Source organism: Meriones unguiculatus, chromosome 8, assembly GCF_030254825.1.
Source record: "Meriones unguiculatus strain TT.TT164.6M chromosome 8, Bangor_MerUng_6.1, whole genome shotgun sequence".
Lineage (NCBI taxonomy): Eukaryota > Metazoa > Chordata > Mammalia > Rodentia > Muridae > Meriones > Meriones unguiculatus.
The window spans coordinates 74,512,254-74,535,857 of NC_083356.1; the positions used below are offsets into that span (position 1 = coordinate 74,512,254).

General features: G+C 44.6%; 1 protein-coding gene across 3 annotated transcripts in view; it reads left to right on the forward strand.

The window, feature by feature from the left end:
* The window catches only part of Nup214 (nucleoporin 214), a 77,889-nt gene that overhangs the window by 30,236 nt on the left and 24,049 nt on the right, over positions 1 to 23,604 (forward strand). For all 3 annotated transcript variants that reach the window (XM_021655084.2, XM_021654929.2, XM_021655005.2), the window contains exons 22-29: positions 121 to 384; positions 730 to 891; positions 3,414 to 3,513; positions 11,550 to 11,625; positions 12,803 to 12,881; positions 15,545 to 15,635; positions 17,556 to 17,614; positions 20,691 to 22,466. In XM_021655084.2, the coding sequence (XP_021510759.2) occupies positions 121 to 384; positions 730 to 891; positions 3,414 to 3,513; positions 11,550 to 11,625; positions 12,803 to 12,881; positions 15,545 to 15,635; positions 17,556 to 17,614; positions 20,691 to 22,466 (2,607 nt within the window). The remainder of the gene's footprint in view (positions 1 to 120; positions 385 to 729; positions 892 to 3,413; positions 3,514 to 11,549; positions 11,626 to 12,802; positions 12,882 to 15,544; positions 15,636 to 17,555; positions 17,615 to 20,690; positions 22,467 to 23,604) is intronic.

Genomic DNA, 23,604 nt, shown 5'->3' on the forward strand with positions numbered 1-23,604 from the left:
CCACCTAAAGTGTAAAATAATGAAAATGCTTTACAAGTTCCATGTCTCTCCTAGCAGTGACACAGCTTTTAGGTTTGCTTTGAGTTATCTAATGTTGTTTTCGGTGTGGGGCTTCTGCAGCCAGCCTGTCTCGGTCAGCCTTCCTGTCTCAGAGGTACTATGAAGACTTAGATGAAGCCAGCTCCACGTCATCCATCTCTCAGCCTCTGGAGGGAGAAGATGCCCGGTCACCCTGCAAAGAGGAGGAGACCGTTGTTCCCGTGCCTCGGCATGCTCCTGTGGTCCGCACACCTTCTATCCAGCCCAGTCTCCTACCCCAGGCAATGCCTTTTGCAAAACCTCACCTGATTCAGAATTCTTCGCCTGCTGTGATGAGCTCTTCAAGTAAGTCAACAATTAAAACTGTGACTGTGGGGCACTGCAGCTGAAGAGCTACATGTCTGTGTCACAGTCAGTCACTGCGGCTATCTGTATTGTGTGCTCACTGCTGCAGGGCACGATCAGGCTTCTGTGTCATAGTGACCTCTAGCAGAGACACAGGAGTTAGGTACTGGAATAGATCCGTTTTACAAGAAATCAGGCTCTGTGTTGCTCTAAATGTTCTCTGTAGTGCTTAAGAATTTTTAATTTTACCTTTTTTTTTTTTTTTTTTTGTAAAGCCTAACAGAATTTACCATTTTCTGTATTTCCTTTACTGACCCCATTTTTCTGATAATTTTTTTCCCTCAGTCTCTACGTCAGCCACCAAGGTCATTCCTCAGGGAGCTGACAGCACAATGCTGGCAACCAAAACGGTGAAGCATGGAGCACCAGGTCCTTCCCACACCGTCGCAGCTCCCCAGGCAGCGGCGGCAGCAGCCCTTAGACGGCAAATGGCCAGCCAGGCCCCAGGTGAAGACTACAGCCCCATTCTTCCCATTCTTAGGAGAGCGGTTATGAGCTATCCAGGTCACAGGCTGGCCTTGGGGTGAGAGACAGCTGGCCCTCTTGCCGCTTTCCAGAAGAAAAGAATAATTTGATGGCCTTCATCCCTGTGAGGAGAGCTCCCAGGAGGCAAAGAGTAGGCCTCAAGTTTTTTGTTTTAAAGGAGAGGTATTAGATGTGCCACATTTAGTTTCATGGGAAATTGATGGGTTTTGATGCTGATTTTTCTATTTTGATACTTCTACTTTTGATTGATGATCTCTGTGTAACTCCTAACTTGGTCTTGGAAATTAGACCCTAACATCATTAGAACAATATTTTAAGGATTCCAGCCTGGGAAGGCGGCTATACTACTGTGCCAGCGTGTGCTCCATTAGTGAGAGTCAGCAGAGAAAGTTACCCAGGCAGTACATACCAGGTGTGCTGTTCTAGGCTGATGTTGTCACTGGCTTTAGTGAGGACAGTGACTTACACCTAGTCAGGACTTGTCTAGGGGGTGGGACTCAGTGCTAATTATCACTGTTTGTCAGCTTGGCGAGTCAGTGGTTCTCACTCAGAGGCTGTCAGTCCTTTCCCCTGGTCCAAAAAGCTGGCAGGGTTACTGACTGGTTACTGTTAAAGAAAATCTTCTTACCCTTTATTCATTCATTCATTCATTCATTCATTCATTCATTCATTGGTTTTTTTGAGACAGGGTTTCTCACATTAAAGAAAATTTTTTATATTCATTTATTTATTGGTTTTTTTGAGACAGGGTTTCTCTGTGTAGCCTTGACTATCCTGGACTCTTTTTTTTTTCTTTTTTTTTTTTCTTTTAAGACCAGGCTGGCCTTGAACTTACAGAGATAACCTGCCTCTGCCTCCCTGAGTGCTGGGACTACAGATGTGTGCTACTGCACCTGGCTCCATTAAGGAGAATCTTAAAGCATAGGACACCCTACAAGGAAGGCTTATCTAGTCCCCCAAGGTGAAGAGTGCCAAGATTGAAAAGCTACTAGTACCAAATATTTTTACTTAAGGAAGTCTTAAAGAGACATGGTGGATTCATGCAGATAAAGAATTATGAGCCAGATGGCTTGGATCATACCTTTAATACTAGCCCTTGGGGGCTGACGTAAGCAGACTGTCATGAGTTCACAGTCGACCTGGTCTATATTTTGAATTTGGGGTCTGCTTAGGTTACAGAATTAAAAACACTGTCTCAAAAAATAAAATAAAAAAGATAAAAACCATTAAACAGCAACAAATCAAGTTTAAATATAACCTTCCTAAAATACCTAAAGTAGATAATAAAAACTAATGACAAGATAACTCTTTAAGGTACATTTAAGCTTTCAGAACACATAGTTCTTCAATGATCTCTTTATTACATGGCCAGATGGGATCTTGGCGTTAAACTGATCAGGGCCCTAGTCCAGCAGATTATTTATAAAGTTAAGATTTGTCAGGATTTAGGATGGTGTGCTCGGCAGGAAACACTGCGACCTTCAGTGCCTCCTGGAGCAAGTATTTAGACAGAAGCACTTTCAAATGTTTAGATGAAGTGTGGGAAGTTTGGGCAGTATTCTCCTAGCTCTTCCTCTAAAGAAGTGAGGAAGAGTTACCACACATCCACAGGCTGCCTGGAAGACTGGAGAGCTTTGCTTAGGCCTTTCTAATTGCTAATAACAGAGTGTCATTCAGGGTTATAAAGCTTAATGGAAGAGGAAGACAAAAAGAAGTAAAAGGCTAGAGGTGGTGGTGACACCGTTAGTCCTGGCACTAGGGAGGCAGAGTAAGATGGATCTCTGAATTTTGAGGCTAGCCTGCTCTATGTAGTGAGTTCCAGGATAGCAGGGCTCCATAAAGAGACCCTTTCTCGATAGATAGATAGATAGATAGATAGATAGATAGATAGATAGATAGATAGATAGATAGATAGAAAAATAAGTAGTAAAAAAGCTGATGAGCTGAAATAAATAAGGTCGTTGTTTGTCCCTGTTGCCATTCTGTAATTCAGGCCTCTTGGCTTCTTCCCCCATTCTTTTTCAAGTTCCGTTTTCCACAGTTTATTCACTGTATCATCGATGCCAGGATAAAAGAAGCTGCACTTTAGGCAGCTTTTGTATTTGGACACATATACAGTGCCTGGCACATCATAAGCCCATGGGGAAAGGAGGACAGGTGAATGAATGGCATTGGCCCTGAACTAAAAGCCGTTAATCCTCTGGGTGCTGCCACCCCTTACAAGATGAGCCAACAGTGTGCCGGTATCTGGGTTCTGCCGCAGAAAGCCGGCCAGGGAAGTGTCCCTCTATGCCAGCATGTTTTATTACGTGGCATGAAGTCTATTCCTTGGTAGTAGAGGCAGGCAGATGTTCTATTGACTGCATTGAAGAGTAGGTTTCCTTTATATGAGGTCATGTCCTGGGCATTCATTTCTATAGAGCTGGGCATTTTGATCCTTTACTGGAATTAAATGTGGTTTTTCTCTCTCCCTGTTTACATAGCTGTGAGCACTCTGACCGAATCAACTTTGAAGAATGTCCCTCAAGTGGTGAATGTACAGGAGCTGAAGAGTAATCCTGCAGCCCCTTCTGTGGCCATGGGGTATGTATGGCTCTTCTCTGTATTCATCCCATGGTTTGCCATCATGGAGGCCGTTTGCTTGGAAGGAGCACTGTTGTCCTGGTGTGGCTTTTCTCCCGACAGAGCCCTGGACTGTGGAGGGATGGGCAGCCATGACTAAGTTTTTAGGAAGGTGGACTTTTCGTCTTGCCAGAAACAGGCTGTAGCTCACAGCATGTGGTCTTTTCTGGGTGCAAAGCTGCGTAGGCACCCACAAAGCTATAAGCCAGTTGTGAAGTTTGATATATCCATTTTAATGTTCTCAAGGTTTCAAAATGGACTCTTCAAGTCCTGACCACTGTAAAGACAGTGGTGGTGTGGAGAAGGCAGCGCCCTTCCTGACTACTGTCCCCAGCATCTCAGCTCTTGACATTGTACTTGTCTTTCTCATGAACAGTATTTGAGAAGCAAGCAACTGCGCTTGCAGTTAGGCAAGGTGTTTGCCAGAGCTCACTTGTCTTTGGTCTCCACCAGGCTTATGGTGCATGCCTCCAGCCACTCACCTCCCCAACACACACTTACACTTCTTTTAGCAGCACCACTCATGCCCTACTCACCGTGCACAAACTCTGGCGCCACATTCCTTCTAGAGCAACTAGCCTCCCTATGCTGTCTGGAAGAGTTGGGACATTCTTTTGCTTTAATAAGGGGTCATCAAGGACCAGTATCTTTAGGGGACCCAGTGTCTGGTGCCCATGGATATCCTTGTGGTGGCAAGGGGGCCAACTACAGGCCCTGTGTTTTGGCACTGCCCTCCTGGTCTCTATTGACACTACAGAGCAGACCTAGCTACCAAGGCTCTGTTTTCTTTTTCTTGAGTGGCCTTGGTGTGCTATCTGCTAGACTTCGCCTGTCTGCATATTGGTCTATTTACAAACACTTCCCACTGTAAAAATTTATAGTTATCTCAGGGTCAAACCAATAGCAAAGAAACCAAATTTGTCCTCTTTGCTGTCTTGAAATAACTCGAAGCCTTGGCATGCCATTTAGACCAAGGCTGGTATTTGTGGTTACCATAAACTCTTCAGACAACTGTGCACTGGAGTTTGGGAAATATAGCAGATTCCTTCTGTAGAGAAGCCAGGACACCACCGAAAGGCAGAGTGCTGTGTAAGACTAGGCGTATGGGCGCAGTGTAGACTGGCACTTCTTAAACACTGACCACTAACCACAGAACAGAAGCACCTTTGCCTGTGCTTCACGCGCCTCTCATGCTGCCGATCCCTGGTGGCAGGGCTTCTGTCTTTGCTCTTTTTCCAACAAAAATAGGCGCAAAGGTTGGAGGAGGGTTTTTAGTTTTAGTTTTTTAAAATCTTTTATTTTCTGTATGGATGTGTGTGTTTGCATGAGCTTATGTGTGCTGCATGCAGGCAGGAGCCTGTGGAGGTCAGAAGAGGGTATGAGAACCCTTAGAACTAGAGTTACCTCTGTCTTTGTGAGTCGCACGACATGGGTGCTGGCAGCTGAACCTAGGTCCCCTACAGGGGCGGTAAGTGTTCCTAACCCGGGGCCATCAGAATCTCAAAAACATTTTCTCTTCTTCCTCCGCAAAGTTGGACTCTGATACAGTTATTGAACTTACGCACCCAGTACCTGAAACAGTTTCTTTTTTATTTTCGCTTTTAAAGCTTTAAAATTGTTTTTAATTACATCTATTTATGTTCATGTGCACACATGTGCCAAGGCACATGTGGGAATCAGAAGACAGCTTCTGGGAGTTAGTTCTTCCATCCTGTGGGTTCCAGCAATCAAATCAGGTCATCAGGCATGACCTCTCATTAGCTCTTTTAAATAGTCATTTATTCAATAATTGGTAAGCTTGAAAACAGTTCATAAGTGAAAACATATATACCGCCTTCCCCATGGGGCAGTTCATTGCAAAGTGACTGACTTTTAGGGTCTTGTAAGCAGCCATCTGGGAAGTATACTAAGTTTGCACTTAACTGCTCTTAAGTGAGCCACACACATTCCTGTATGATGAACTTATTTCTGCCCCTGTGTATTGTGTGGTCGTGAGCTCTCCTTTCTGTCTGTTTAGCTGGAGCCGATTCCTAGCTGTTTGCGCTCCTGTACCGTTCCATCACTTGCCTTTGCAGCTTCCTGCAGCACCTCTGCTGCCTAGGGGTTCGGGAGTAGTAGTAAAGAGATCCCTGTTGTTGTCGCCACAGCAGTCTCTCAGCAAGGAGGCTTTAGGGAAACTGGGTAACTGTTGTAAACGTGGTGGTTACGGAAGATCTCCCCAGGAAGGGAGCAAGGAGTGAAGACTGAACAGCCGAGGAGGCTGTTGTTATTATTATCTGTGAATAACAGAATGCCAAGCATGAGCATCTGTGGTGAGCATCTGTAGCAGTGTCTGGCAGGTTTCTGTGGCACCTGGAGGTCTGTGGAAGCTGGGAGAGGAAGCAGAGAGGAAAAGGGGCCAGTGCAGGGGGCGGGGGGGGGGGGTCAGATCAGCTCAAGGAGCCACATTGGCAGATAGTGCCTGGGTTGGTATTGTTGAATGTGCTTTAGTGGAATATGTGAAAGCCAAAGGACAACCTTCGATGCCATATTCAGGACGTCATCCACCTCCTTTGTGACAGGGTGCCTAGTCCTGGGTCATAAAATGAATGCTTCTGTTTTCCTTTGAGGAGTTATTATTTGTTTTGTAGCTCTTCAGTCATTTTATTACAAAAATGGTTCTCAAACATGGACAAATGGACTTAAGATTCATGTACACTTACTTCACTTTTAGCGTGACCTTCTAGTAAGTCTTCACTGTTGGGCTACTGTAAGGAGATGCACTCTCCCTTGTCTGGATTAAGAAGGTTCATCAGTGAGCATGCCTATTCTTTCCTTTACTGGCAGTAGGGCTCACACCTGGTTTTAATACTGCCTGCTGGTTTGTGATTTTGAGTTCAACCTACCTCTATACCCACCACTGAAGACAAGATTTTTGTAGACTTCAAGAAACTGTTTTTATTTGAGGTTCCACATGCTTCATAGCTTGTAAAACATAATGGCCTGCAAATGCTGCAGCAGCAATGGTTGGTCCACTGTACTGCCATGACTGCGCTCCATGGCCCTGCACCAAGTGCTCATCCCAGCTCCAGCTCTGCATGGCAGTGATAACCCATCCTTTAAGGTTGTGTTTTAGTCTTTGATCCCCTTTAAGTTTACTCCTGTAAGTGGTATGAGGTAGAGCCAATTTCACTCTGCTTATTTTAACACCATTTGCTGAGAGAGTCTTTGTTTCCAATTACTTATCTTGGCATTCGTGCAGTTGTTCAGTCTTTGAATGTTAGTGACCAAATTCACTTAAAGTACTTGATTCTAACCAGTGTGCTAACATTTTAAGAATTTCTGCATTTATCTTAATAATATTAATCTAGGGACTAGCCATGTTGGGTGGCTCACAACTGCCTGTGATCTGACATCCTCCTCTTCAAAGTTTCCTCTCCTAGGTTGGCTTTGAACTCAGTATGTAGCTGAGGGTGACCCTGAATTCCTGACACTCCTGTTTCCTCCCTCCCAAGTGTTCTATTGTCTGTCTTCATTGTTAGCATGGTACGTTAGTTTACTTCTTAAATTGAAATTATCTTTATTGATAAAAGTTCATTAACAGAAAGTCACTATTGCAGCTACTGAGCAGAAAGTTCAAGGCATGGAAGCAGCTAATATTTACATAGCTGTTTAGGTTTTATTTGGAAGCTAACAGGAAAAGAGGTCTTGCTTTTCCCAAGTTAATGGTTAAAGGTGTCATCGTTTAAGCCTGGATTCTAAAATACTCTAAAGACATGATCTTGGCTAATGTCATAATCATATTGTGTTACCTAGGGGCAAAGTCTTTCAGAGTCATCTAGATAATATGGATTCAGGAGACCGACAAGCACTTGCTGTGTTTGGCTGCTGTTGCTCATGAATCCATACTAAAGCTGTTGGCTATGCTTCATGTAGCTACCTATCATGAATGTTTTAGCAGACCAAACAAATATTGAGCACTTCAATAACAATCCTCAGATCCTATGTAGTTTCCATCACAATATTTTGCAACACAGTATGTCTTGCTTACTTTGTATTCCAGTTTGATACTGCTGTCTTTCCCCAACTCTAGGCACTGCTCATGCCTCTGATCATTTTTGGTGTCTCTTTCTGAACAATTCAGTACTGTTGAAAACCTTTTGTTACTGAAACAGGTTAGCTAGTTATTCTTCATCAAATTTCTGCATATCCAAATCTGACTGCTGCCAGTTATAGGCTGGAAAGAGAGCTGGGTATAGTGAGGTATACTTGTCAATCAACATTGAAGAGACTGAGGCAGGAGGAATGCCACAAAGGTCAGTGTGAGCCTGGGCAAGATTGTCTCAGAAAGAAAAGAGAGAGGAACGGGAACAGGGGTAGAGGGGAAGTAAATAGTTGGATCAATCTTATGTATTTCTTTTTTTTCTATTCTTTTGAGACAGTCTCTCTTTAAAGCCTGGCTGGCTGTCTTGTAACATACTGTGTAGCCCAGGCTTACCTGGAACTTACAGTGCTACTTGATCCTGTCTGCATTCCCAGGAGCAGCTTATATTTGTTCTTGTGATTTCCTAACTTGATTTGTGGCTACTAATTTTAAAGACTAAGTATATTTTCCTTTTTCTAAATTCATTACAAGGAAAGACTTATGTATGGAAGTTCCTAAGAGCCTCTTACATTCTGTGCTTCAGTATTTGTGTACTGTTTAGTCTTTTTTTGCTGGCTCATTGATAACGCCTTATACAGCTTATCTCAGCATCATCAAGTGATAGCACTGTGAAGGATAGTGCAGCATAGCACAGTGGTCTGGCTCTCCTCCTCCCTTGTACCTTTTGCTGCACATTTTATTTCTGGCTGCCTCACACCCTGTGTGTAAATGGATTTTTTTAATTACTGTTTTTCATTTGTTTTTGAGACAGGGTCTCGCTGTGGCCGTAACTAGTCTTGAACTCACAGACCTACCTGCCTCTGTCACAGGGAAACTGCTTTAAGAGACTCTAAGACAGCACCGTGTCTTCAGTGCTCAGCACAAGGGACAGCGGCTGACAGGTGTCTCCATGGGCAGGCTTCAGGAATGCCTCAGTAGATTTTGACTCTCCTATGCTCCTAACCTTCCTAATACTGCGGCCCTTTAATGCAGTTTGTTGCTCCTTCATAATTAATTTTGCTGTTGTTTTGAATTACAATGTAAATATCGTGCTTTCTGATGAGCTTAGGTGACCCCTGGGAAAGAGTCATTTGACACCCCAAAGGGGTTGAGATCCACAGGCTGAGAGTCACAGGACTAAAGTATGCACAGAGCACAGTGGAGCATGCCTTTAGTCACCCTTGGGAGGCAGAGGCAGGCTGATTGCACAGTGTGAAGCCAGCGTGGTCTACAGAACAAGTTCCAGGACAGCCAGAGCTACACACAGAAGTCTTTTCCTCTAAAAATCCCCAATAAATACGTAAAGTAACATTTTCATTACTTTCTCTTTTTCCCCTCTAGGTTTGTTGTTGTTTCTTATTTTCTTGGTAAGCTGTCCTCTTTACTTACTTGCCTCATGTTTGAATGAATACCAAAAGTTTCCTTGTTCATTACATAATTCATTAGTGTCTACTTTGGTTCTGCCCTGTCATATATGAATATTTATTAAAAGATACATGCTGATAAATAAGATTCTCCAAAAGAAGACATGACTGTGAAGACAGCCGCTTCAGCTGTTGAAATAGATGAAAGAATGAGTCATTTTTTACCCGTTCCCAGCAGTGGGCAGAATACTTACCACAAAGATAGGGCTTGCAAAACATTGGAACTTCTCCAGCAGCTCTGCTGTGGTCCTGTGATGATAGTTGCTTTCTTTTTAGGTATGTGAGTTTTGCATGCCTGTGTATGTGTGTATATCATCTGTGTTTTGTGTACCTAGTGTTTGTATAGGCCAGAAGAGGGCATTGATTCCTTAGAATTGGAGTTAGAGGTGATTATAGTGTGAGTCCCCTGCACTCTTAGCCACTGAGCCAACTCCAGCCCCTGTATTCTGAGAACAGAGTATACACGTGGTGTCAGATCCGTTTCCAGTTCCTTGTTACCCAAAATACGGCAGTTCTGAGCCTGGCTTTCCCAGATACTCTCGTGAACACTTGTGGCCGTTGGCTTCCTTCATTTGTGTTTGTGCACAGTCCTTTGAACGTATTCATTTGACAGTATACCAGTTTTTGCTGTTTGTTCCTTCTAGTCGTGTTAGATTTCTTGGAGCTGGCTTATGGGTAGCTTTATTGGCTGCTTGTACCAAACAGCATTTCTCTGCAGAGGTGTCACATGGCATTGTGCTGGTCCTGTTCCTCCTGGTTTTGCGTTTGGGGATTCAGAATGCCCAGGAGATGTGTCGCATAGTCACAAGTAAATAGAACAATCACTGTGTGCAACTGTGCTATCATGATTTAATGTGCCATCATATTGTCACTTAAAAAGGTACACATATTTTCCAAAATTTGGATAAAATGCTGTTTTTTAGTGTTCGTTTCTAGTTTTGCATAAAAGGTTCATTTCCCTTGTGGTTCCCTGAGCTCAAACTGTTTCTGTCAGCAAGTCGGCTGAATCCACCCCAGGATCTTGGGTCCCAGCAGTCTTGCCAGCACATTCTCTCTGTCTTGGAGGAGGGCAAGGGCAGCACCTGAGGACCTGTGTGATGGAACATTTCAGGGGCACTTTTGCATCTTTTTTTTTTTGCTCTGGCAGAATCATCATGAGGTTGTTGTTTCCTTGAAAATGAGTCTGTTTTTCTTCTTCAGGCTAATCAAGTCTGGGAAGTTTCTATGTTGTCCCACAGATAATTTAGATAGACTGTGAGGTCTGAGCTGTTTGGTAATTTTTCTCAGTAAGCTATGAGCTTCCTTCTTTCAAATATATATATATGTATATGTATATTTTTTTTTCTTCCCCTGAGACACGATTTCTCTATGTAGCCCTGGCTGTCCTAGAATTCACTATGTATTCACTATGTAGACTAGGCTGGCCTCAAATTCACAGAGATCTGCCTGCCTCTGTCTCCCGAGTGCTGGGATTAAAGGCCTGTGCCACCACCTCCCAATGTCAAATTAGTTTTTGATGGAAAGTTATTAATAAACCTCCCTTAACTCTGAAAAGGTTTTTTTCAAACCCAGATCCCATAACTACAACAGCTTTGTACTGAGGATAGAGAAATTGAAGTTTTCCCTAAATGCTAAGAACTTCCATCTGTGATTGCACAGCAGAAGGATCCTTCACACGCTGTCACTACCTAGGTAATGAAGAAGTGCTTCCCTCAGCACAGTGCTCAGGGCTGTGACAGGTTTCTTGGAAATTGGGGTGTCTGATTATAGAGAAGCCGAGATGCAGGCTGGAAACTGAAGAGCCGTGCTGTGGACATAGCTGCTGTGCAAGCATCCATTCTCAGGGAGCACCTTTGTTGTATGTGTGGCTGATCATTTGTGCCCCACAGCTCCTGTTGAACATCTTTCCTCAGGCTTGAAAAAGAGAATTTGAACTTTCCTATATAGTCTATACAGGGCCAGTAAGGATCCCAATAAGAACAACCAGCTATTTGGAAATGGTTACAAATTGTTTCACAGAATTGTAGGAAGAAGAAAGTCAAGAGTGTTGGGTTTTTTGTTTGTTTGTTTTGGGTTTTTTTTTGTTGTTGTTTCAAGACAGGGTTTCTCTTGGCTGTCCTAGACTCACTTTGTAGACCAGGCTGGCCTTGAGCCCAGAAATTCCGCCTGCCTGTGCCTCCCAAGCCAGATTGCTCCACTGTGCCTGGCCCTGGTTTGAATTATATATGGTTGAAATATATGCAGATTTCATTTAAAGCTTAATTCTTCAACAACATGTCTAGTGAGTTTGCTTGGGGTCCCAGACATCTGTATTCTGCCCCAAAGTGGTTTTTTTTTTTTTGTTTGTTTTTGTTTTTGTTTTTTTCATCTATTGAGCAGAGAACTAGCTTGAGGATGAACATGCTTGCCCCTGGTCCTGTCTCTAAGCAAACGCTTTGTGTGTCTTTCAGTTCTTCAGTGGCGCACTCAACAGCCAAAACGCCCCATGCAGTGTTAGCCCCGGTGGCTGCCAGCCAAGCCAAACAGGTAACTTCAGCAGTCATGCAGTATGTCTCTGTAACTGAAGCTATTTTATGACTTGACTTCATTTAAATAAATGTGATTCTTAGAAAGGGCTGTTACTACTTCTCTGTAGTTCATGCCAGTCTTGACATGGTTACCCAGAGTACTGAATTGAGGCCTGATACTGTCTTCCTGGGCCATTGACCTTCTGTACTAGTCATCTTAGACCATGTGCTACTAGAATGCTTTGGGGTTAGATGTTTTAGTTTTCAGTTTGTTTTGTTTTGTTTTAACCTTTAACTTTATCTCAATCCGTGCAACTGACTTGTGCAGTACGTGTTTAGATATGTCCCTTTTGAGGAAGTGAGATCAGGTGAGTTGTGTGGGTTCATCCAGTCAGTGACTGGGAGGAACAGCTGGGATCTAAAGCCTGCTCTATTCGAGAAACAGTGATGGGTATGGATTATCTTACTCCTACAACTCTGCCTTTCAGTGATGTTGTGTCTAGCTTTGACTTTTGACTGATTGTAAGTAGTTAAACAGTGCAAAAGAAAATATAGAGAAAAATAGGGGGAGGGGTTAGGAAGCAGCTAGAAGGGAAACCAAGCTGGTTTTGGAATTTTTCCAGCAGTCGTAGTTCCTCTAAGATCTGCCTTGGAGATGAGAAGCTTTAGGCTGCACTTGATACCAGAGTTTTTGAGTGCGCCTTTAGCTGGCCATCGCGGGATTCCAACACTGACCTGCCTTAAGTTTGCCTCTGTTATTCATGGAAGACTACAGGAAGTCATATCCCATGACAGGTGGGGACAGGTGCTATTCCTGCTCACTCTGTTGAAATTCACTAGTTGCTGGGACTGTTTTTTTCACTTGCCCATTCATTCCTCTACCAAGTATTCAAGTGCCATTTACGTGCCAAGCACTGCATTAGGCACTGAGAAGTCAGCCGTGAGCCATACAGCTGTCTCCAGTGTGATGTTACAGGTGATTGACCTAAAACAGTTTATTACTTTTTTCCTTCTTTTCCTGGGTAATTAAACTGAATTCAAGTATTTGTGCTTGCTAGTTTATGTTTTTGCATTTCCATTTTATATGTTCATTTATTCCAAGGATGGTTAGTAGTTTAACATAGTGTTTTTTTGTTTTGTTTTTGTTGGGGTTTTTTGTTTTGTTTGTTTGTTTGTTTTGTGTGTGTTCTCTGTAGGGATCTCTGATAAATTCCTTCAAGCCATCAGGACCCACGCTAGCATCCTGTCATTTGTCCTCTGGTGATAAAACTTCAGGTAAGTCTACATGTCTGTCTCATGAGAATGAAGACGAAACATTCTCCTGCTTGTACCTTGTGTAGATCACAGAGCCAATAGGCAGGAAGGCAAGAGCATGTGCCATATTCCAAAGGCTTCAGCTATGCTATGAGGAACTGTAAGGACATTGACGAGCTCCATAAATGTTTCTAAAATACGGAGTTTAGATGTTAGACTGGGCATAGAGAAAACTTGTGATCTTTTTCTAAAAGAAGCAATAGCTACATCTTCATGTCTCACTTCATGACCAGTGTTTAGAGAGAAGCACATTAGACAGTTGAGTGCTATTCCCTCTTCTCAAAGAGAGACGATTCTCATGCCTCTTTACACACTTGCAGATAAATTATGTTTCCTTTCCTCTCTCCCTTCAGTTTCTGTCTCCTCTCCTTTTTTCTTTGCCTTCCTCTCCCTCTCTTTAGTTCCTCTCTTATCCCCACCTTGAGGGATTCTCATATAAGCTCAGGCATGACATATCAAACTTGATATGTAGCTAAGAATGATGATTTCGCCTCTGGCTTCCAGTGCTAAGGTTCTGTGTATCTACCATGGTGCCTGGTTTTATACAGTTCAGGGCTTTTTGTTTGCTAGGGAAGAACTCTTTCAACTCAGCTACATTCCAGCCCTTTCACAATGACTATTCAAAAGTCAGTAAGATATATTAAATACAACAGATTTGTTATAGTATGAGATCTCATGAGGTAAGCGAATGATACACAGTTTTATTCCTTCATAGACTTGTCGATTAAGTCAAGCATAGATATTTTTAATTAAGTTAGTTTTTACATTAACTGGAAGTGTTCTGACCGTAGTGTACATTGCCTAAATACCAAGGTTTGTACTACTCTGGGGAATGACCCACTGGGCTGGCAAGGGGGTGAGAAAAGACAAACACACAGGCGCTAATAAAACTGGGATTGGGTGGAGTAGTGCAGCATCCTGGAAGTTCAGCATGTTTATTAGATGCAGTTGAATGGGAAGGCAAGGTTATTACCTACAGGTAACTAGGAAAACAGGATTATCACACACAGCTAACAAGGATGTAGAATGAGATAACCTTGGTAGGCACAGTCTCTGTAGGGAGCAGTATCTAGGCTATAAATAGGGGATGTGAGAAAAAGCTGGGGGGGGCATTTTCTGCACACACTATCAGCATTCATACTTCAATGAGGAGGGAAAGCTTTGCTGTTTCCCTTTGGGGAGCTGAGGAATTGGTCCTTGGCATCCTTGACATGGCCCAGGACCCTATCGAGCATTCCAATCACTAAAGGTTCCATTACTCCCCTATCCCTAACCACTGGAAGCGTCTGGTTGTCATGAACCTCTTTCTCTGTCTGCTGATGATCTTCTGTAGCCACCAGGTGGGGCACCCACAGCCTCCGTTTGAGCAGTCTGTGCTGCCGTAGTTCTGCATGCTGCCACTGCATGGTAGCTTTTATTTTCACTTACATTCACAGCATATTCAGGTAGAGATTGAACACCACACAGCAGCTGTTCGCTTCTCATAACGGCTGCCAGCCACTCAATCACTTCTTTTCTCTATCCTCCAGACCCTTCTGATCTGAAACTCAGTGTTCCTCATGCCAGGCAGCGGTGGCACACACCTTTATCCCAGTACTAGGGAGGCAGAGGTAGAGGATCTCTGTGAGTTCAAGGCCAACATGGTCTACAAAGTGAGTCCAGGACAGCCAAGGCTCCACAGAGAAACCTGTCTCGAAAAAACAAAACAACCTTCCTCTGACGGTAGTTATCCTCCTTTCACCATGTGGGTCCCAGGGATCCAGCTCAGTTTTTCAATCTTGAAAGCAAGTACCTTTCCCTTCTGGACTATCTCTACAGCCCACTTCTTTGTTTGAAACACCAGCAGGCATTTCCTGTGTGTGTTTTGGTAATGTTTGCCCACTCTTCCAGCCCCATTACAGCTGAACATCCTTTTCCTGTTCCTGGCAGATCCGCCTTACTAATGTAATGGCTGTCTGGGCTTCCATCTTAGCATACCCTGCAGACAATTCAGATTCTCCTTACATTTCACAGTTATGGGCAGGGCTGCACTGAGCATGTGTCTCCAACCCACATTGCGTTTCAGTATTCAGTGATGCTTAACATGGGACTCATGGCCACTTCCCTTAGTGTCTACTTCTAGAGTGAATGTATGTAGCAAGTGTCTGTTATCTCTAGCTAAAAAAGAAAAGAAACAAAAGTGCTATTTGCTGAATTGAAAAACTGTGGAAAAGGTAGAAATGTATGGATAAGTAGGTCTAAGCAGCTCTGAAGCCACTGTTCAGAAATGCTAACTTGCTTTATTATCTCCGAATTTTCTCCCTACATTATATGAAAGGCATTTGCCAGTCGGTTGGTCAGAGAACTTCATCCCCAACTCTGGATTTAGGCCTCATGAAGGTTGCCGTCCTTTCTGGAAGGAGAGTGTGGCATGCCTTGATTTGGCGTCAACACTGATAGAACCAAAGCGCAAGACTAAGACCTTGAGCACGAGGCAGGCGACATGCCGACTCCCCTTGGCTGAGGCTTGTCACAGGACACTCAGGAGGTTCTGAAAACTGGGGCTGTGGCTCACACAGCTGAGCTGTAGGGAATTACAGCACTCCTATCAGACTTTCAGACTGTCCTTATTTTTTTTTTTTCAGGTCCGGGGACAGCCAAGACAGAATCAGCTGCAACCTCGACTTCATCTGCTGTGGGACAGCTCAACAAGCCTTTCTCATTTGCCCCGTCAGGGTCAGTTGGGGAACTTGTTTGTACTAGGTCACTGTCAGCCACATGCACACAAGCCTGAGCTCTGGCAGTACACCTGCAGACAGTGGCAGCTGTTGCTATTCCAGCATGAATGTATTTGTTCTTTGTGGTTCACAGTTGTTACCGTATTTACTCTTGAACCTCACTTTCTTCTGTGGGTCATCTGGTCTGTCACGCCACTTAGTGCTTGGTCAGTATGACCCTGGAGTGGCACTGAGTTGGATTTCAACCTGTACAGAGGATGCAGTGAAAGACAGTAACCATTCTGAAATTCTGATTTGTAAATAGATGATAGGGGGTGGAGCCTCGACAGAGACTCGTTTAGCTCAGGTTGGCCTCAAATTTGCTGTGTAGCCAAGGATGGCCTTAAACTTCTGAGCCTCCTGCCTCCACCTTCCAAGGCTGTGCTTGTAGGATAACCCACAAGGGCAACCTGTTTTCAAGAAATAGTGACAGCCACGTGGGTAGATCTGAGAATCGGTTTGATAGAACGAAAAAAAATTTTTTTAAGATTTATTTATTATATATAGTGTTCTCCCTGCATATGTGCCTGCAGGCCAGAAGAGGGCACCAGATCTCATCATAGATGGTTGTGAGCCACCATGTGGCTGCTGGGAATTAAACTCAGAACCTTTAGAAGAACAGCCAGTGCTCTTAACCTCTGAGCCATCTCTTCAGCCCCAAAAAGACTTTTCTAAGTCAAGTCCTTTATTCACTGAGGACTGAGAGTGTCCGTTTTCTTGGTAGTGTGGTAAAAGCCAGGCAAGTTGCTGAAGCTGGCCCTTCCTGGCTGGCCAGGATCAGAGTGTAACTGCCATCCAAACCTGCTGGCACACTAGACGCTGCGGAAAGGCTTCTCTGTTGGAACAGCCCCTAGTGCTTTTGCTGTCCACCTCTGTGCTTGGGCTCCCCTAACTGCACTCCATTTCCTCCGGGTCATGTGTCTCTGAGCATGCTTCAGCCTAATGTGAGAAGAGGATGCTAAAACTACCTAGAAGAGGGATGCTTTCTGTTGGTGTACCTCCCAGGGATAACTGAAGCAAAATTTAAAGAGTAGATGAAGACCAAGGATTACTCTATCCTTTAGAAATATAATTCATCTTCATGTCTCTAAAGTGATAGTGTTCTTCCAGTTTGTAAAGGAAACTGGAAAGATTTGGGTCAGAGAGCCAATAGCCTGTCCTATTTGACAAAATTTCTTTGCTAAGGTTGAGGCCAGTCAATAAAGAAGAAGGGTGTTTGCTTTTTAATGCGATTAAAAAATGTGCAACATATCCTTAGGAGGTCTTTGTCCATTTGAGGATGGCAACAACAGATGATAAACCTGAACCCTGCCGTTATTTGCTGTATTCCATAGGCTTGGTGCCCTGTGTTTTAGAGTTAACTTGAAAGTGTACTGCTCTTGCTGCAGTTTGTAATCTGTTGCTTTGCGCTTCTGCATTTCTCAGCACAGCAGCTTTTCTTACATGCTCCTTGACCTGGGGTGGACGCCCAGGGATTCTCCCTGTTCTCCCTTCTGCTACCTTGCAGACTTGCCTTCCACTCACTAGGCAAGTGTCTTCTCCTGTATATTCTTAGAGGGTTTTTTTTTTTTTTTTTTTTTACCGTTGCAACTTCACTTTTCTTAAAATAAGTCGCTCCCCAGGCCTCCTGTGGAAAGCCCAGCCATCCAGCCAAAGCCTTCCTGCTACTGCTCCTTCCTGCCTCCTCTCCTCAAAGTCTGTCCTGCTCAGAAATGCTGGGGTGACTTTACTGCCTCTGAGATGGGTATTTTAACTCTGCTGTTGCTGTTCGATAGATGTAAATTCTTGAAGGACAGACTGAATGAGCTATAAGGAAGAATATTTAGAAGGTGATGTTCTAGGTTTGTTCCTTTTTAACTCCTCTTTTTTTACTCCTCAGGCCCTTTACTTTTGGGACAATCACACCGACACCATCTTCTAGCTTCACTGCTGCACCAGGTACAGTCCCCATGTTGCAAAGTGCTCATTGGAGGAAAGATCATGTGTGTATGTTCATGACATTGTAACTCTGTGTGAGTCTTGCTGACAATTTGTACAATCAGGTTGCTAGTGATGCTATACATTAGAGACACGTTAAAGGGCTGAGAGTGCTCAGTGGTAGAGCATCTTCCCAGGACTCAGGAGGCCCTGGCTTTAAGTTATAGCAGCAGGGCAACAGCAGAATATTTGGTCTAGAACCTAGTAGGCTGCTGAGAGGTCCAGCGCCTGTGCCAAACTGAGTGCCTCAATGTGATAACTGGAACTCACATGGTGGAAAGAGAGAACTGACCCCTAAAAGTTGCCCTCTGCTAGCCACATGCTTTGTGACATGCACACATATACACGCACAAAATAAAAGTTTCAGTGTAATATTTCTTATAGAACATGTTATGAAAGGAGATCAGACTGTTTGCACGGTTATGAACAGGGAAAGTACTTCTGAGCAGAGACTCCTTTGCTGTAACATTCTAATGTTAACATGCGACTTTGTCCCAAATGAGGTGGACATATTTCCATGAAGTAGAAGACCAAAACTGGCCCTTCTCAAACACTGGTCCACAGACATGTGTTGGGGATCTATTACCTCAAGTCGTAACTCCAGACCCACCCAGACGAGAACGTTTTTTTGTCAAGTTCCCCCAAGTTCTGTCTAAGTAATTAAATATATTTTTGTCTTATTTAAAAGGAAGCCTTTACTATGACATGCTTCTTTTAGGAAACTGCAAGATACAAAATGCACAGTGGAGTTTAGAGTCACATGTCCCATCCTCTGAGGCCACTGTAGTCCTGCTACATTTCTTTTGCAGAGTTTTGCCTTTAGCTAGTTTTCATTTAACCTAACATCTGTCACCTTTGCTGGGTGTGGTGGACACAGATTTATAATCCCAGCTACCTGGAGGCTGAGGTAGGAGGCTTAAAAACTGTCTAGGCTATAGTCAGTCAAGGCCATTCTGGGCAACTTAGCACTGGACTGCCTCTACATAAAAAGTAAAAAGAGCCTGGAATGCCTGCACAGATGTAGCCCAAAGCAGTTCAGTGTCCAAGTGGGTTCCATAGTAATGGAAACAGGGACTATCTCTGACATGAACTGATTGGCCTGCTCTTTGATCACTTCCCCCTGAGGGGGGAGCAGCCTTACCAGGCCACAGAGGAAGACAATGCAACCACTCCTGATGAGACCCGATAGACTAGGATCAGAAGGAAGGGGAGGAGGAGGACCTCCCCTATCAGTGGACTGGGGGAGGGGAAAGGGTGAGGAAGAGGGAAGGAGAGAGGGAGCTACAGGGGGGATACAAACTGAATAAACCGTAATTAATAAAAATAAAAGTAGAAAGAGGGGTGCAGATGGAGTGCAGTGCGAGCGCCTGCCAGGCATAGACAAACCCTGTCCTAGGGTCAGGGCTGTCATGTTAGTGGCTCATAATTCTGTCCCATGGCTTTGACACACTTTAATAGTCTGCCTACTCTCACTTAGTGTATTTCTGGATATGCATGTGATAAATAATACATCAATCATCTTTAGTTTTTTCCTCAACAAACCTTTTCTGTGTATGTGCTAGAAATTAAGCCTAAAGCTTTGTGTTTAACAAATCTCTTTTATAAATTTTATCATGAGACATGGTGTCACTGTTACTTATTCTTGCCTCAAACTCCTGACTGGGCACAGGTGGTCTTTCCTGTCTTAGCGTCCTCTAAGTACCTAGGACTATAGTCATAGCTGCCATGCTCAGCTAACAAATTGCCTGGTGCTTTCTCTATGCACTCAAGTACTAAAGTTTCCTAGTCAGAAGGGGCTTTTCTGATAGTCAGATGGGGACCGGGGCACTGAAAGCATAGCAGACACTCCAATGCCGGTCTGGCGATAGCCCTAACACTTCCACCTCTGCCTACTTCAATGTGGCTCACCTTCTCCCAGCACTTGCTCTCTGTCTCTCTCTTGCTTTGTCACTCTGTGTTTGTGTATGTGTGTGTGAGAGAGAGAGAGAGAGCTCATGTGGTTGTGTGCAAGTCCAAGCATGCATGTGCCATGGTGCTTGTGTGGAAGACATAGGATGACCTTAGAGTCTCAGTCCTGCCTTCCACCTTGTTCGAAGTGAGGTCTCTTGTTTGCCATTACATCCGTCAAGTTAGCTGACCCGTATTCCAAGGAGTAGCCTCTCTCCAGTTTCTTTCTCAATTTAGGAACACTGTGTTCACGGTACTGTACAAACTGTCAGTATTTGAGTTCTGGTTTTGGATGTTTTTTGTTCGTTTGTTTGTTGTTTGGGGGTGTTTTTGTTTGGGTTTGTGTTTTGTTTTTGGGGGGGAGGAGTTTAGAGGGCGTTAAGCCACGTCCCCACTCTGGCTCACTCACTTGGTAGTGTAAAAGTCAACTCAGAAATAGGAAAGCGTGAAGAAGAACAAAACCATTGTCCAGTTCATAAGGAAATAAAAGTAGGGATAAGATGCCATAGTAATCCTGTATCAACTCTGAATCGGTATAATCGTAGATAACAACCCAAAAGCCATAAACAATATCACCAGTAATAAAATGCCATACTCAGCAGAACCCTAGAAAACACCTTAATTGTAATAAAAATTATCATGTGTGGATCAATACTCTGTTACCTTAAACACTGAAGAGCTTCCAGTCTGGGTCCTCTTGGCCTATCAGGATTACCCATAGACTAGCTGATCCCAGGGTGTAAGGAAAGCCAGTACCTGAAGCACTGTACTGAGAGCAGTTGAGAAAGTAGCATAGGTAGGTGCTATTTTACTTTTCTCTGGGATAGTTTGTCCATTTCATATATCCTGGATGTCATGTGTTTGTTGTGACATAATGATCATTAAAAAAACCTTCATTCCTTTCTACCTGAGAGCTGACTCTGTAGGGCTAATTTTCCTGTCCTTTCCAGAGAGCTCTGCCATTGGAACCACACACTTCTTCCCTGGCTGAAGAGAGGAGAGAGATTGTCTTAGAAATGCAGAGAGTGGAACTGTGGTGAATCATATTTTGCCTAATCTAATTCTTTTCCTGGTTTCTTTTTCTCACTAGGGACAGCACCCCCCAGTAAAGAGTCAAACCAGCTAGAGCCATTCTCATTTGGTGGGGGAAGCAAACCTTTTAGTGAGACCATTCCCGGAAACTCCCCTCTCGCAGGAGCCACATCGGCTGCCAGCACTTCTGTAACGCCTGCTCCTCCAGGAGACTCTGCCCCGTCCAGCAGCAGACCTGTCGCTCCTTCTGCAGTTACTGTGTCTACCGCCTCAAGCAAATTGGAAACTCCACCGTCCAAGCTGGGAGAGCTTCTGTTCCCAAGTTCTCTAGCTGGAGAGACGCTGGGGAGCTTCTCAGGACTGCGTGTTGGCCAAGCTGAGGATGCTACAAAGCCAGTTAGTAAGGCCTCCTCCACAAACCTAGCTGGAGGCCAGCCAGCCAAGCCCTCAGGGTTTAGCTTTCCTAGCACTTCAGTATTAGGGAAACCTGTGGAGCCCACTGCGACGTCCTCAGTGACCCCTGCCACAGCAGCACCAATCTCGGCTCCAAATGTGAACACCAGCAGTTCCTCGGCAGCTGTCTTTGGCAGTTTGCCCCTTACCAGTACAGGACCTTCTGGGATCTTCAGTTTTGGTGGGGCTTCTCTGGCTGGTGGCAAACCTAATTTCTCATTTGGAAACCAACAAACTAGTAGTAGTTCAGTGTCATCAGCTGCCCCAACATCGACCTCAGTTGCCCCTTCCCTTTCAGCATCTTTCCCCACCTTGTCATTTGGTGGCCTCCTTAGTTCAACATCAACTTCTCTGCCTGTGTCCTCTGGTAAGAGCACAGAGGAGACCACACCACCAGCCGCGCCTGAGAAGTCAGGCCACAGTGAAGGCTCTGCATCAACACCCTCACTTCCAGTACAGCCACAGTCAACCCAGCCTCCCCAGGCTTCTGTGCAGCCTTCTGACTCTCTCAAAAAAGAACCTGCCCTTGTTCAGACCTCAGAAAGCAGCCCCAGCACCCCAGCATCTGCTGCCAGCCTTGCGGCATCCACGGAGACCACACCAGTAGCCCCAGGGGGTCCTGACGGCAAGACAGAGGCAGCATCTCCTGCTTCTACCTTCGCAGGGCCTGGGCAGGCTGCTGTTGCAGCAGCTGTCCTCCCAGGAGCAGGCTCAGCAGCCATTGAAGCGTCGAGTAGCCCCAGCACCTCCAGCACAGTCTCCAGCAGTGCCCCAGCCTCTGCCACAGAGACAGCCGTGTTTGGGACTGCCACTTCTGGCTCCTCAGTCTTCACACAGCCACCTGCTGCCAGTTGTAGCTCAGCGTTCAGCCAGCTCTCCAGTAACACCGCCACTGCACCCTCTGCCACCCCCATGTTTGGGCAAGTGGCAACAAGCATAACCAGCACAGCCACGGCCACCCCGCAGGCCAGCAGCTCAGGGTTTGGCAGCCCTGCATTTGGTGCTTCAGCTCCTACAGTCTTTGGACAAACAGCATTTGGTCAGGCTCCAGCCTTTGGGCAAGCAACAAGCAGCCCCGCGAGCGGCTTCTCCTTCAGCCAGCCTGGGTTCAGCTCTGGGCCTGTTTTCGGCCAGTCTGTCTCCTCTGCCCCCACATCTACTAGTGCGAATGTCTTTGGAGCTGCTTCAAGTACCAGTAGCCCCGGTTCCTTCTCATTTGGACAGGCTTCCACCAATACAGGAGGGACACTGTTTGGTCAAAACAACCCTCCTGCTTTTGGTCAGAGCCCTGGCTTTGGGCAGGCAGGCTCTGTGTTTGGTGGCACCTCGGCCACTACCTCTACAGCAGCACCTTCAGGGTTTAGCTTTTGTCAAGCCTCGGGTAAGAATTTGCAGAACATTTTGACTTTGTTCTCTTCTGTGCTGTTTAAAACGTTTGTAACGAACCTCTGCTGTTTTTGGAATTAAAAGAGAGGAGCTGGGTGTTGTGGTGCAAACCTGTAATCCCAGCTTAGAGGGTAGAGGCAGGAGAATCAGGAGTTCAAAGTTCTTGACTACAGAATACATTCAGATTCATCCCAGCCTACATGAAATCCTGTCTCAGAAGCACAAAATTTAAAAATGTGAAAGAAAGAAAAGAAACAAAAACTAATATCCAAGACAAAGGCGGGCACTTGGTGCCCTCATGGTCAGCATTTGCCTTGTCCTGGCTGCTCCCTGTGGCTCGGGGCTGCTCTAATCTTCCTCAGCAAGCTCTCTACTTTGCTGGCCAGAAGACTACCAATTTCACAGGTTAAAAAATATGTATACCTTTTTACTGAAGGCCACAGCAAATAATTTAACTCTTAGTTACAATTGGTTTTGTTTGTTTGTTTGTTTGTTTTTTAATTTGGAAGGCACTTTAGAGGCCTTAAAACTGTCAGATTCAGGCAAGCTGGCCTCGTAGGAGATGGTGCAGGTGATAGAGTAGGAAGATCCAGGCCTTCCCATTTCGTGAATTGCTCTGTGGGTAATTTTTATTTCTTTTGATGACATCTTCCTTTTGAGAAGTGGGCATACTGCTACTTGAGTAGCAATTAAACAAACACCTGAACACACATTTTACTATTTTTCTGTATCTAATCTTAGCATCTGGTTTTGCTTTTAAAAGTTACCAGTAAGCATGATAATGAAGAGATGTGCTCTAAGTTTGGCTTTCTGGTGGTCCTCTTATGAAAAGTAATTCTTGCCGGGCACAGTGGCACACACCTTTAATGCCAGCAGAAGCAGGTGGAGCTCTGAGTTCAAGGATAGCCTGGTCTACAGAGTGAGGTCTAGGGCAGTCAGGGCTGCACATAGTAACCCAGTCTTGAAGAACAAAACAACAAAAGAAGGGAGGGAGTAATTCTTTAGCAGTTAGGCATCAGGGATTAAAAAAAAGATCAATGATTTCTTGGTAGGCAGGATTGAAAGTAATTGCTGATTCATTTCTTCAGTGATAATTTATTTGAAACAATTTGTAGCTTAATAAAAGAAATGAT